This window comes from Balaenoptera musculus, chromosome 20 (assembly GCF_009873245.2).
Source record: "Balaenoptera musculus isolate JJ_BM4_2016_0621 chromosome 20, mBalMus1.pri.v3, whole genome shotgun sequence".
NCBI classification, from domain to species: Eukaryota; Metazoa; Chordata; class Mammalia; order Artiodactyla; family Balaenopteridae; genus Balaenoptera; species Balaenoptera musculus.
The window spans coordinates 36,665,587-36,681,968 of NC_045804.1; the positions used below are offsets into that span (position 1 = coordinate 36,665,587).

At 35.3% G+C, this 16,382-nt stretch overlaps 1 protein-coding gene across 1 annotated transcript in view; it reads right to left on the bottom strand.

Moving 5' to 3' along the window:
* The window catches only part of BCAS3 (BCAS3 microtubule associated cell migration factor), a 572,763-nt gene that overhangs the window by 390,129 nt on the left and 166,252 nt on the right, over positions 1 to 16,382 (bottom strand). The window contains 1 exon segment of the mRNA XM_036838162.1: positions 11,395 to 11,488. Coding sequence (XP_036694057.1) covers positions 11,395 to 11,488 — 94 coding nt within the window.

A 16,382-nucleotide genomic window follows, 5' to 3' on the forward strand; every position in this document is an offset into this window, starting at 1 on the left:
TAGAGAGTTAAAACACTACCCCTATGGGGGAAAGAAACACACCAAAAAATAAAGAACATAGCAGTCATAGAGGGATGTATAAGAAATACAGATACATAGTGAGGAGGCAAGAAAGAGGTCTACAAGTCTCAGATGTGCAGCGTGGCCAAATGAGTGGTCAAAGCACCATTATTCATGAATTCCACTGTGTATATATGAAAATATAACAGATTTAATTCAGGGTTCTAACAGGGGAGATCAGAAACCATGTAACACATAATGATTAGATGGAAGATAAAATTTGGTCATCACTTAACACTTTTATTTTGGGTATATTTGCAAACATAGCAAATATTAGAAAATAGATCTATATCTATATAGACAAATACAATAGCTTCTTAGCCCATCAAAAAGATATGATTTGAAAAAAGAGAGACCACCAACAATAACAAGAACAATCAAAAACTTCCCATGAAATAATGGAGGTATGGGGTTGGGGGGAGTGAACTTAGTTCATTTTTAATTAAATAATAATTTTATTTTTTCTATGCTATTGGTAAGACTTTGATAAGACTTTAAGATTATATTTATTAATTTTGAATAGACTGCTGCTTTCACATTTTCCTTCTCATCCTCCATTCCTGCAACCACTCCCATCCTTTCTCACAATAGGTACCCACCATACTGAATTTAATATATGTCCTTTGAAGTATGCTTATCCTTGAAAGAAATACTTAAACTGTTTTCAGAGCACTGTTCAAAATATTGAATAAAAAAATATTTAATATATGGCAAGAATATAGACCAATCTGAAAGAGGAAACTGAAACAAGCCTGAAGCTAGGGGAGGGCCAGAGCATTCTAGAAGAGTGGAAAGGAGAAGGGACAACAATATTCAAGTACTTAACTGTTTTAAAGTTGTCCTTTAAAAAGTTTAATTCAACCTTGGCTACTTTGCCTGTATGTACTTGGTTATAGATATCCTTCTTTACCTTCTTCAAAATTTAATACTGGGTCTATATTGTTGTTGTAGCTCTAGTGTTACAGGCATATATATTTACTTCACATTTTTACACAGTATGCCACTGTATGCATTCACATCTTTCATTAGTTCATTCAGTATTAATTGAGCATCTTTGCTGTGGCAGTGGTGGCAGTGAAGGAGCAGGGCCCCTCCTTACTAATGGACATCCAGGATTCCAGGACTGGATTAGTACTTTTGTGGGCTCTGGACATTTTTGCCTTCATGGACACCCCCCAACCCCTCCAGGAAAAAAATATTTTATGACTACTGTTGTTGGTTTTAAATGTGTATTAAGGCATTCTGTCAACCTAAAAGTTTATATATATATATTATTTTGCATTTAAAAGGAATGAAACGTTTTGGTGGGACCCTAAAATTATTGTGGGCCCTAGGCATGGTGCCTACTGTACTTTATGGCACATCAAACCTGAAAAGTTTGACTCTCATACAAGCCCAGTGCCACAATGAACAGAGCAAAGACAACAAATTCTCCAAGGAGCAATCCATTACATGAGTAAAAGACATCACTTCACAAGATGAAAAAACAGGAGAGTAACTACAGACCTCTAATGGAAACATCCCCTTGTTGGTGGGGTGGGGGGGCGGGCAGGGGGTGGCAATAAACTCTTCAAGCTGCTTTTGCATTGTTAATGATATAGCATGACTGACTTACAGTAATAAACCAAAGCTGTCAGATGAGAGGAAAAATCTAAAGCCACATAATTCTATAAATCTACGAGGCATAGACGTTAACAAAAAATCAAGACAAGGTATTTTTCTGACAACTTGCTATGATCAATGGGGAAAACTGTGCCAAAAAGAAAAATCCAACTTTTTAAATGATTAACCTGAGACCACCATCACCTTTCGATATATAGCATTTAAGTAACCAGAAAAATTTCAAGTCTGTTAAAGATGCAGTCAAGCATCCAAAGGGGTACATGTTTAATCTACTTTACTAGAGACCCAATGTTCATTTTCCTCTTATTAATGGATGGAAAAGCAATTTCCCTGCCAAGGAAGGGTAATTATTTAAAATGTAGATGTGTTGCCCTTCACAGCTCTAGGCTACTCAGTTGGCAGAAGTAACGCCTCTGGAAAGCAGATCAATTATTTACCAAATTAAAGACAACAGGTCTGTTTGAGAAACGTCAGGCTGATTGCAAGGAGTTGAGAATTTCTTCCTTACATTTTTAATTTCCAATTTAATTAATAAAGAAATACATATCTTCTTTGGTGTCAAATGCATACAATTAATAATGTGCCAATCTAGTGTACCAAGTCACACAAATATGATATAGTTTCCACAAGATATTTTAAATTTAATTTCAATATTAATTACATGTGATATGCATCTGCATTTAATATAACTGGCATCATGGAATAATCCCACAATTGAGGGAGGGAGACAATTCTTGATGAAATCACAAATTGGAAGTAAGTTGGTTTTATTCAACAAATGACTAACTACATTAAATTAATGCCTTATCTCTGCCCTGCCAGAGTTTTCCCATAATTATAATGATAGAAAAAGACAATTAATTAATGTAATTATTCAATGTGTACTTACTCACTATCAACTATGTGAAAATTACCAGGCTAATAATACCTGAGAACGAAATAAAAGCTTACCTCTAACAGAAAACATGTTGAAAGGATACTCTTGATGGATATAAATAAAAACTAGGATGAGGGAGGTTAATAATAATGAAAACAACAACAACTGATACTTCAATAAATGTCTCAGTATATTTTACGTATTGTTTTAGATGCCAGTATAGCCCTCATTTTGTTGATCAGGAAACGGAAGTACTGTGAGTGATCCAAGCAGATTAAGTAGCTTGCCTTATTAAGTAGCAGGATGAAGGGGTGACATGATATTTTACATAGGATCAGGTAAGTCTTCCCAAAATGATACTTAAGATGGGATTCAACAGATAAATAAGAGCCAGGGAAAAGAAGGTTCCAGGCAGAGGTAAAATGATGTAACATGTTTAAGGAGCTGAAAAATAACTAGAATGGCCAAATATGGGAAGAAAAATGTTGATCAGGTTGAAGCAGTAAACTTGTACCAGGCTGTAATACTTTTTGACAATACACTCAATAATAAGGAAGTTGTTGAAAGACAGAAGTATCATTAACATTTAACATTTCTTACAAAATATGTAAATATCTTAAAATGGAAGTAAACATGGAGTATGATACAACAATAACAGTTGAACAGAATAACCTAGAATTGGGCTGTGATCAAACAAGACTAGATTTCTAAAAACAAGAATAACTGAACGATTCTCATACATACTGTTATAGAGTAAATGTTTGTATAGCCCCAAAATTCCTATATTGAAATGCTAAAAACCCAGTGTGGCTATATGTGGAATGGGGGGTGAGGGGGGTGGTCTCTGTGGAAGTAACTAAGTTGAAATGAGGTCATAAGGGTGAGGCCCTGATCTGATAGTATTAGTATCCTGGTAAGAAGAGACACCACAGAGACAGCTCCCTCTCTCTCTCTCTCTCTCTCTCTCTCTCTCTCTCTCTCTCTCTCTCTCTCTCTCTCTCTGTCTCTCTCTCTCCCTGCTCCCTTGTACCAAGGAAAGGCCATGTGATGACACATCGAGAAGGTGGCTACCTCTTAGCCAGGAAGAAACACCTCAGTAGAAACCATCAGCTAGAAACTTGATCTTGGACTTCCAGCCTCAATCACTGTGGGAAAAGAAATTTCTGTTGTTTAAGCCACCGAGCCTATGGTATTGCATTCTGGCAGCCCGAGATGACTAATACATGTACACAGGTTATTGTCTAAAGCTAGTATCATAGAGAACATTTTACATGTCAAATGACCAGTGAGCAGGATTTTGGGATGGATTTACAAAATCAAAAGAGGCTATTGTTCTTGCTCTATAACAAACTGATGAAGAACATAATAAAGTTGTAAAAAATACTATTTGAAAGTTCAATAAGTAAAAGTAGCTGCTCTCACCTTGAGCAGAACAGCAGGAGGAAGAGGGGTCCAAGATAGGTGAGGATAAGGAGAACTCAGCAACCTTTTGAAAAATTTTCAATGGCTCAATTTGAGCTGACGTGACAGATTAGAATACCACCCCCACAAAAGTACAACTCTGTACCTAACTAATCAAGAGGATTAAGATTAATAATGCCAAAAGCTGTGAATAAAGAAAGAGAGCTGACAGTTGCTGAAAGAAAAAATAACCACTGAACTAAACTATCATATCTAGTTGACATATTCCTCAAAATTATGAGCAAAATACAGATACTGTCAATCAAAAAAATGCTTTAAAAAAGTAATCTTTATCAGAGAAACCAGAAATAGCCAACAGAAGTATGTTATTGAGGAAAGTACAAAAGCAATTCCATGGAGGAAGCATAATATCTTGAAAAAATTATGAAGTAGATGGGGCTTCCCTGGCAGCGCAGTGGTTGAGAATCTGCCTGCTAATGCAGGGGACACGGGTTCAAGCCCTGGTCTGGGAAGATCCCACATGCCGCAGAGCAACTAGGCCCGTGAGCCACAACTACTGAGCCTGCGCGTCTGGAGCCTGTGCTCCACAACAAGAGAGGCCGCGATAGTGAGAGGCCCGCGCACCGCGATGAAGAGCGGCCCCTGCTTGCCACAACTAGAGAAAGCCCTCGCACAGAAACGAAGACCCAACAGAGCCAAATAAATAAATTAAAAAAAAAAAAATTATGAAGTAGCAAAGAATAGGGGAAAACCATGACCTAAACCTGGTCATAAACCTAAAATAACACAAAGGGGATCATAAATTTAAATATAAATGTAGGGACTTCCCTGGTGGTCCAGTGGTTAAGAATCCGCCTTCCAATGCAGGAGACACGGGTTCAATCCCTGGTCAGGGAACTAAGATCCCACATGCCACAGGGCAACTAAGCCCACGTGCCACAACTACTGAGCCCATGTGCCACAACTAGAGAGGCTGCATGCCCCAACTAATGAGCACGCACGCTCTGGAGCCCACACACCACAATTAGAGAGAGCCCTCACCACAACAAAGCCCTCATCCCACATGCTGCAACAAAGATCCTGAGTGCTGCAACTAAGACCCGACACAGCCAAGTAAATAAAATTAAAAAAAAAAAGAAGTTCACAAATGTACAGCATAATCCCAAATTTACGAATAAAAAATTATTTAAAAAATTGGGCTTCCCTGATGGTGCAATGGTTAAGAATCCGCCTGGCAATGCAAGGGACACGGGTTCAAGCCCTGGTCCGGGAAGATCCCACATGCCGCGGAGCAACTAGGCCCGTGCGCCACAACTACTGAGCCTGCGCCCTAGAGCCCGTGAGACACAACTACTGAGCCCATGTGCCACAACTACTGAAGTCCGCGCGCCCTAGAGCCCATGCTCCACAACAAGAGAAGCCACCGCAATGAGAGGCCCACACACCACAATGAAGAGTAGCCCCCACTCGCCACAAATAGAGAAAGCCCGCGCTCAGCAATGAAGACCCAACACAGTCAAAAATAAATAAATAAATAAATAAATAGAAAAAAATGGATTTCACAAAAAGTAAAGAATTTTGCTCTGCAAAGGGCCCTATTAAAAATACAAAAGGAAAAACTTCTTACTGGGAAAAAAGATTTCCACATCACGTATCTTACAGAGGACCTATATCTAGTGTATATATATATATATATATATATATATACAAAATAGAAGATGATGAGACTACCAAATGCTAGCAAGGATACAGAGAAACCATGTCTAGAGGATTCAAGGGAAGTATGAGAATAAGGTCTCACCAAGTAGGGAAAATCAATAAAGAGATAACATTATAAAAAGAAACAAATAGAAATCTGGAGTAGAAAAGTATTTACAATAACTGAAATGAAAAATTCAATAGAGGGGCTGGCTCGAAAAGCAGATTTAAACAGCAGAAAAAATCAATTGAGAGTATCCAGCTTGACAAAAAAAGAACGTAGAAAAATGAACAGAGCCTCTGAGATCTGTGGGATACTATCGAGGAGGTGAATCTACAGGAGTCCCAGAAGGAAAGAAGAGGGGAAAAGAGGCAGAAATAATGACTGAGAAGTCCCAAATTTCATGAAAAACATTTAGGACAGTGAAACTACTTTATATGATACTATAATGGTGAGTACATGTCCATATTAATTTGTTAAAACCCATAGAAATTACACCACCAAGAGTGAACCCTAATGTAAACTGTGGACTTTGGTTGATCATAATGTGTCAACATGGGTTCATCAACTGTAAGAAAATGATCAATGTGGTGTGGAATGCTGTTAGCGTGGGAGGTTGTGGGTGTGGGCCTGGGGGGTGGGGGGGATGGGAGAAAGGTGGAATACGAGAGGTCTCTGCACTTTCCATTCACTTTTGCTGTGGACCTAAAACTGCTCTAAAAAATAGTTTATTAATTTTAAAAGAAGTTCCCTAGAAAAGGTTGAAAATACAATAGAAAATATACGCATTGTGTATCTAAATAATTGAAAGCAACAAACTTACACGACCCATATTGAATCTGCCTAGATCTAAGCATGATGCCTCTCCGGTTCTTCTAACCAAATCATAAATGTTGCCATTAAAATATTTGTTTTAATTCAGGACTCAGTCACAGTTAATAAACAAGAATGGGAAGGAGAAATTGAAAAACAAACTGAATGCAGCTGCTGAACTGAAAGTTTCACAGCTCTATTTAATGGTATCCCTTAATTTCTTTTCTGAATAGGTCCCATACAAGGCTGAACTGCATGCCACCCAGTCAAACAACCTACATTTTCTCCTTAATTCACTTTGCAGTGTTATTCCATCACGCACATTGTTTTTAAAATTTCTCAGGAGGTGGACAACATTCCTGGTTTGTTCTTGAATTTTGATACACAGGACATGGTAGCAATTCTGGCAGCTAAAAATATGCCTCTCTAAATAAAAGTATAACAGTGATACATATATACAGGGAAACCAGTTAGAGAAAATCAGGTTTAAAAACAAAAAACAGGCAATCAACTTTTCTTATATGTTTTGTTTCACTTATTTTTTTAAGTGAACTTCCCTATGCCCATTAAAAGTACTTCAACAAGCACTATTGTTATTATTGGTCACATTACATACCAAATGAAAATGCCTTTAACCAAATAGAGAATTATTAGAGGGTTAGTTAAAACTTGAATATAAATAAATTTTGAAATATATATTGGATACATGTAAGGAAAAACTGGGGTATTACTAGGGGATTTACAAAGTTACATTTTGAAAAGGTACTATTTAAACAACAACAAAACAAGTGTTATGGCAAGGGCCATTTAAATTAGATGCCTTTGTACAAAATAGCAATTAATGAAAGTTCAGAAGCTAACAGAAATAACTCAGCCAGAGAACAGAAAAGTGCCTCATCTTATAAGTAAAGTCATAGAGAACTTAAATTTTGATAGAAAATACATTTGATCTCCCCAAAATATTTTAAGTATTACATAAAAAATTACAAGGAAAAAAAATAACTACTAAGATATTCATGCATTTACAAATGGCAAAGAAGCCTCTTGCCTCAAATATTTCATATGTCTGTGTGTATGTCTGAATCCGAGAGTGTTAGGATAAAACGAGGAACGTGATACAGAAACTAGACAAGCAAAATAAAATGTCACCTAGTGATAGGAGCTGGATAATAGTCAGCAGCCATAGCTGAGTGCAATGCCTTTCTCTAAGATGTTGTTCAGCTACTGAATAGCTAAAATAAAATCAAGGTTTTCAAATCATTGAGAATTGAATATTTTATGTACACACTTGTTCATACTCAAACAATAAAAGCCATATTCTGAATGGCAAAAATACTCAGAGATGAACAGTAAATAACGAAGATGAATTGTAAGCAACTGCACGAAATCTGTGTCTACCAGCTTCTATAAAAGATTTTGCAAACCAATGTTGTGAGTGCTTGCTGAATTATGAACCCTCCATTTAATTCAAATTTTTACACAGATACAAAGCATTTTATAAAATTTTGCAGAAATGATGACACATTGAAAAATAAATCTGCCACATAACAAACTGATGAGTCCACTGTATAGCCTCTGCTTCAAAATCTATGTCAAATGTGCCATATTTTTTTTGCCTCATTCATTCAACTAACATTAATTTATATACCAGGCACTGAATAATTATTTCCTAATCATCTTTTGCTTCCAATTTAGAACTGACTTCCTTTTTAAGAACTTTCTCCAAAAGCAAAAGACCAAGTTAATATTCACCTCCTAGCACTCCATCCTTACTCCCCAAAGGATTTATCTTCCTTTTTTAAAAAAAGTCCCTATGCCACCAGCAGACTCCATGGGTAGGGACTGAACCAGGCACTGTGAATGAAGTCTAGCTTCCAATGTGTTTAGTTTAAACAGGTGAAATCACACCAAGCATGAATGGGTTCATAAACATTTTAGTGCCATGAACCTTTTCAGCAATATGGTGAAGCCTACGAACCTCTCTCTTAGAATAATATTTTTTTAAAGACAAAGTAAAATACTTAGGGTTATAAAAATTGACATGTGGTAGAATATGTTTTTATTAATATATTAAAATAAAGGCTCTACCATGATTTTGAACCATAAGTATTATTTAGAGAATTATATAAATAACAACAAAATGATATGAAAATATCCATTATTTCTATTACAAACTCAAAAGCAAGCTAGTATTTCAGTGGTTTATTGTACATATTCATAAGTGAAAGAAATTTTCATTACAGGTTAAAGAAAATAAGGATGTAATTTTTTTTTTTTCTTTCTAGGTTCACATACTGTCTAAATATTACCCATGGACCTCTCAGACCCAGGTTAAGAAGCTCTATTTTAGATTCAAGAAGAACTGTAAGAGATCCTAAAACTCATAAAATAGTTCTCATAAAATTCTCTTCCCTCCAAGAAATTACAAGATTTGGTGTGAGACCAAATTAAGAATACAACAGTACAAGAATGTCAATTTATATGTACTGAAGTGTTACATAACACACCAAAGGAAAGATCCATCAAAGAAATAATTGATAAGCTGGATTTCATTAAAATTAAATACTTTGATTTTCAGAAACCATTTCAAGAGAATGAGAAGACAAGTCACAGACTGGGAGAAAATACGTACAAAACACATATTTGATACAGGAGTGTTATCCAAAATACACAAAGAACCCTTAAAACTCAACAATCAAAAAATGAACAAACCAATTAAAAAATGGATGAAAGATACAGACAGCTCAATAAATAATATATACAGATGGCAAATAATGTATGATACATCCATACAATAGAATATTATTCAGTGCTAAAAAGAAATGAGCAATCAAGGCATGAAAAGACACAGAGGAGACTTAAATATCTGCATATTAGTAAGTGAAAGAAGCCAATCTGAAATGGCTACATACTGTAGTATTCCAACTATATGACATTCTGAAACTATGAAAACCGGTACACAATGACACAATGACAGAGGTAACTACAACATTCTTTAAGTTATATAAGATGTTCTGGTAACAATGGAAATTCATAGACAGGAAAAAATACAGCTTCAGACTTCTGAAGCACCCTAACTATGGCAATATGAAATATATATTAATACAAAGGAGATCTGACATAACAGATGGACTATCAAAATGAGCCATACTGGTTACTACAAGTAGAGTGCTATAAGTGACATAACTTCCAGACTGTTTCTTCAAATTTAACTTAATTCCCACAACATTCAGAACATTTCAATAAATCTTTGTCTTCATTACTTAAATCAATCCTAATGATCAACAATTACTACAAAATCTTCCTCTCTATTGAAAATACCTAAGATAATCGGAGGAAAATCATTCAAAATACTTTATATTATCCTCTTACCATCATTCTTTATCTGAAAAGATGAAAAGAAGGGGGAAAAGATGGGCCTTTCCATCAATTTTACCTAATATTCTGCAGAATAAGATAAAAATGGCAGTCTCTTCAGACCCACCAAGCAAGGAAAAGATTGCAAACTTACAAAGACTGTTTCAGCTCTGAAAGCATAAGAGCAATTTTATCTTTTATTCATAATCAAAGTATTTTAAAAATAAGTCCACTGAAGTGGAATTCCACCACTGGACGTATTAAACCAATTCCTAACTATGAAAATTGGTAAAGAGAAAGTATTACATTTTTGCCCTGTTTTTTGCATACAGGAGAACTATGGTTCATTTATGGTTGATGAGAGAAAAATCTTATTTTAAATAGAATAACAGCAGTTAATCAATGCTGAAAATATGATAGAATTAGAAAAACCACCATTCTATAGCCTTCAATGTAACAAAACTATTTAGTAAAAAGTTGTTTCAGAAATGAGGCCAAAATAACACCCTGCACTTGCTAATCTCCACAAGACAACCTATTTGCAAAATGTAGATGTTTGATGGGTCACTAACTTATTCTTGTGATCAAACATAGTATCATAAATTGCAAGAGAGCCTGATATAATGTGTCTCCTGCTGGGATGAAATGATGTAGACAGGAATACTTAGGAAGTTTAAAAAAAAATCTTTAGGCCTGAATGTTTTTAAAAAGCCTTTTAGGGAATAAGGAAAACATTATTATAATGAAAAAAATATGTGACAAATGCAGAATTTGGATAAGATAACTGCTCTGGACACTGAAATTTAGGGGGAAAAAGGTGAAAGTAATAAATTGGATTAAAAGGAGCTAAAGAGACATAAAATGTAAGAAGTAAACTTTAATTAGACCTTGATTTGAAGCAGTTAGAGAACCCATTTTTGAGACAATTGAGAAATTTTAAATTATGACTTGGATATTAGATAATATAATGCGTTACTTTTCTGAATATAATATAATATTTGGCTATAAAGTACAAGAAGGGCCTTACTCTTAGAAAATGCATGCTTAATTCGTAGTGGGTGAAATGTCATCACGTATGTAACTTACATTCAAACAGTTCAGCAAAATACAAACACACACACACACACACACACACTATATTAAAATGTGAAGACCTGTTTAATCAGGGTTACAGTACATCTGTCACTGTATTGTTAAAAAGAAACTTGAAGTTACAGAGAAAATGCTATTCACATACATATGTAGTTTCGAATATTGAAGTCCTTGCCTTACTAATAATACAGAAATCAATGCAATTCAACAGCACAGTTTATCTACTATTATTGATCTACTGCTACTACTCAATCACAACTTTGCTCAGCTAAAACTAATCTTTAGAGGGTTTCTAAATTTTTATTATAAATTCATTCATTCAATAATCACTTACTGAAAACTATTTACTTATCTCATATACACTAACACATATATTTCATATTTTCTATTTTCAAAAAATTGGTTGGAAAACCCATAACATAAATGGGGGGTTGTGGGGGGAAGGACATACCGCTTGTATTAAAAGCCATACAGCACACTGGTTTTTCATGAGCAGGGAAATGGGCCACGATGCCATCACTGTCAGAATCCTCACTCACAAGCACCTTTACAAAAAGGAAGAAGGCAAATGGAAGTTAACCAACTACTGAGCCTGAAGATATACACAGCTACACCACTGCACCCCTGACCAAATAACATGTTTCCGCTACATTTGAAGATTATTCTTGGCAATATAAGGTGAGAATGTCACTTCAGAAATAAGGAAAAGATGTAACATGTCCCCAGCAGATCAGTCATATAACCTCTAAAAACAGTTGGTTGACTTGACTGTACATGACAGAGACAATAATTTCTTGAATCGTAGGTTCAGAAAAAAACAAAAAGCATAAAGTCAGCTATGCAGAGCTTCATCTACGATCAGGAACAAGAGTTCTTATTGTGTTACGGCCTGCTGAAAAACTCTTGGCCGTGACTGGAACAGAACAGTGAAAAACAACATAAGTTAAATACAAACAAACAGCCATATATTAGAGGAATTATCGAAATATTTTTTACTTAAAATACAGAAGTTATGGTCTTTTGTACTTTAATCTAACTCCTAGATTTTAGATGGACACATCACTTCTTTGAAAATATTACCAAGCAAAAGTATATTGGAACAGGCAGTTTTGTATCTCAAATTTATTCCCCTTAATTTTCTTACTAAGCATATTGAAATACAATTTACATTCCATACAATTTGCCCATTGTGAGTACACTGTTCAATGATCCCTAAGGAAAAAAGTTTTAAAATAACATGTATTCGTTTTACAAAGCAAGTAATTAACTCAAGAAACAAAAAAGTTTCACATATCTAATGTTGCAAAGGAAAAACCTACTGTACCAATATTGGATCATGATAGACATAAAGAATTTAATCTGAAGTAATCCAGGAAGTAGTCCTACACTGGCAAAGTTAGTTTTTCTTTTAGAGTAAAAAGCTTTACAGAGGTATAATTTACATTCCATAAAAGTCACTTATTTTATGTTTACAATTCAATGATTTTATACAGTACTATAACCATTACAACAATCCATTATATAGAAACATCTGATTTGTCACCCTTTCCTATCTTAATGCTTTAATCTTCTTGCCTTATTGTTCTGGCTAGAACCTGCAATTCAGTTAAGCTGCAGACTGATCATTTTTCTGTCTGTAGATTTTCTTCATTACCACTTAAACCATTTTGAAGTATTCACTTCAGTTCTGTTAAGTATACTCATATTGTTATCTAACAGATTTCTAGAACTTTTTCATCTTGCAAAACTTAAATTCTATACCCACTAAACACTAATTCTTCCTCTTCCCTCCTCCCATCCTTAGTAACCACCTTTTAATTTTGTTTCCATGATTTTGACTACTTTAGATATTCAAAATAAAAGGAAGAATTTAGTATTTGTACTTTTGTGACTAGCTATTTCCCTTAGCACAATGTCCTCAAGGTTCATCCACATTGTAACATGTAAAAAGATTTCCTTCTTTCCTAAGGCTGTGCAATATTATTACATTGTATGTATATACCACATTTCTCTTTATCCATTTATCTGGCAATGGACATTTGGATTGCTTCCACCTCCCGGGTACCGTGAATGACACTGCAAAGAACAGGAGTGTGTAAATATCTCTTCAAGATCCTGATTTGAATTATTCTGCATATAAATGCCGAAGTGGGATTACTGGATCACATGGTAATTTTATTTTTAATTTTTTGAGAAACTTTCATACTGATTTCCATAATGGCTGCATCATTTTACATTCCCACCAAAAGTTCACAAGGGTTCCAACTTCTCCCCATATTCTGACAACACTGTTAAATTCTGTTCTGTTGATAGTGGTCATCCTGATAGGTAGGAGGTGATATTTCACCGTGTTTTTGATTTGCTAATGATTAGTGATGTTGAGCATCTTTTCATATGCTTATTGGACATCCCTACATCTTCTTTGGAGAAGTTTCTATTCAAGTCCTATGTCCATTTGTTAATCGGGTTATTTTTTTATTATTATTATTGTTGAGTTGTAGAAACTCCTTATTCATACTATATATTAATTCCTTATCAGCCATATGATTTACAATGCTTTTCTCCCACTCCATAGGGTGCCTTTTCACTTGGTTGATTTTTTCCATTTAGACACAGAAGTTTTAAAGTTTGATGTAGCTCCATTTGTCTATTTTTTATTTTGTTACCTGTGCTTTTGGTTTAATATCTAAGAAATCATTGCCTGATCCAATGTCCTAAAGATTTTCTCCTATGTTTTCTTGTAGGAGTTTAATAGTTTCCAGTCTAATGGTTGGGTCTATAATCTATAACCATTTTTGTATATGGAATAAGGTAAGGGTCCAACTTCATTCTTTTGCATGTAGCTATCCAGTTTTCCGAACCTCATTTGTTGAAGAGACTGCCATTTCCCCACTGTGAGCTTTTTCCAACCTTGTCAAAAACCTTTCGGATGCATATGCATGGTCTTATTTCTGCACTCTCTATTCTGTTCCATTGGTCTACATATCTATCTTTACGCCAGTATCACATCATCTTAATTACCATTGCTTTGCAATAGGATTTGAAATGAGGCAGAGTTGTGTTGTTTTTCTTTTTCCAAGATTGTTTCGGCTTTTCAGGGTCCCTTCAGATTCCATAAGAATATCAGGATGGCTTTTTCTATTACTGCCACAAAATGTCATAGAGATTTTGATAGGTATTGCATTTAATATCACATTAGGTGCTATGGATATTTTAACAACATTGTCTTCAAATCCACAAGCATGAGATGTTTTTCCCACTTTTTGTATCTTCTTTAACTTCTTTTAACAATGTATTATAGTTTTCAGTGTACAAGTCTTTCACCTCCTTGTTTTCGTTTATCCCTAAGAGTTTGTTTTCTTAAAAAAAATCAACAAAATTGACAGCCCTTAATTAGACTAACAAAAAAAGAGAGAAAATTCAAATAGCTAAAATTAGAAATGATTATTTAGTAACATATTGTTTAGCCTCCATGTGTTTGTGTTTTTTACATTTTTTTCCCTGTAATTGATTTCTAATCTCATAGCATTGTGGTCAGAAAAGATGCTTGATATGATTTCAATTTTCTTAAATTTACTGAGGCTTGATTTGTGACCCAAGAAGTGATCTATCCTGGAGAATGTTCCATGCGCACTTGAGAAGAAAGTATAATCTGCTGTTTTTTGGACTGAATGTCCTATAAATATCAATTAAATCTATCTGGTCTATTGTGTCATTTAAAGCTTGTGTATCCTTATTAATTTTATGTTTGGGTGATCTGTCCATTGGTGTAAGTGAGGTTTTAAAGTCCCTCACTATTATTGTGTTACTGTAGATTTCCTCTTTTAGAGCTGTTAGCAGTTGCCTCATGTATTGAGGCACTCCTATGTTGGGTACATACATATTTATAATTGTTATATCTTCTTCTTGGATTGATCCCTTGATCATTATGTAGTGTCCTTCCTTGTCTCTTGTAACATTCTTTATTTTAAAGTCTATTTTACCTGATATGAGTATCGCTACTCCAGCTTTCTTTTGATTTCCATTTGCATGGAATATCTTTTTCCATCCCCTCCCTTTCAGAATGGCCATCATCAAAAAATCTACAAGCAATAAATGCTGGAGAGGGTGTGGAGAAAAGGGAACCTTCTTGCACTGTTGGTGGGAATGTAAATTGATACAGCCACTATGGAGAACAGTATGGAGGTTCCTTCAAAAACTAAAAATAGAATTACCATATGACCCAGCAATCCCACTACTGGGCATATACCCAGAGAAAACCATAATTCAAAAAGACACATGCGGGGCTTCCCTGGTGGTGCAGTGGTTGAGAATCCGCCTGCCAATGCAGGGGACACGGGTTCGGGCCCTGGTCTGGGAGGATCCCGCATGCCGCGGAGCAACTGGGCCCATGAGCCGCAGTTGCTGAGCCTGCGCGTCTGGAGCCTGTGCTCCGCAACGGGAGAGGCCGCGATAGTGAGAGGCCCGCGCACCGCGATGAAGAGTGGCCCCCGCTTGCCGCAACTGGGGAAAGCCCTCGCACAGAAATGAGGACCCAACACAGCCAAAAATAAATAAATAAATTTATATTAAAAAAAAAAAAACTCTTTAAAAGATCTACTCTTAGCATCTTTCAAATATGCAATGCAGTGTTATTAACTATAGTCACCATGCTGTCTATTAAAAAAAAAAAAGACACATGCATCCCAATGTTCACTGCAGCACTATTTACAATAGCCAGGTCATGGGAGCAACCTAAATGCCCATCGACAGACAAATGGATAAAGAAGATGTGGTACATATATACAATGGAATATTACTCAGCCATAAAAAGGAACAAAATTGGGTCATTTGTACAGACATGGATGGATCTAGAGACTGTCATACAGAGTGAAGTAAGTCAGAAAGAGAAAAACAAATATCATATATTAATGCATATATGTGGAACCTAGAAAAATGGTACAGATGAACCGGTTTGCAGGGCAAATAGAGACACAGATGTAGAGAACGTATGGACACCAAGGGGGGAAAGGGGCGGGGGTTTGTGTGTGTGTGTGTGACAAATTGGGAGATTGGGATTGACATATATACACTAATATATATAAAATGGATAACTAATAAGAACCTGCTGTATAAAAAAATAAAATTCAAAAATTCAAAAAAATAAAAATAAAATTAGAAATGAAGCAAGAGCCATTAAAACTGATGTCACAGAAATAAAAAGGATTATAAGATATATCTATGAGGCCCTCATTGTCCTGAGACCAAAACAAGAGAAAGACAAAAAGAAAACTACAAATCAATATCCCTGATGAATAATGATGCAAAAATCTAAACGAAAACAGGATCAAACCAAATTCAACACATTAAAAGGACCAAACACCAAGAAAAGTGAGACTTATACTTGGAATGTAAGGATGGTTCAACATACAAAAATCAATTAATGTAATATACCACATT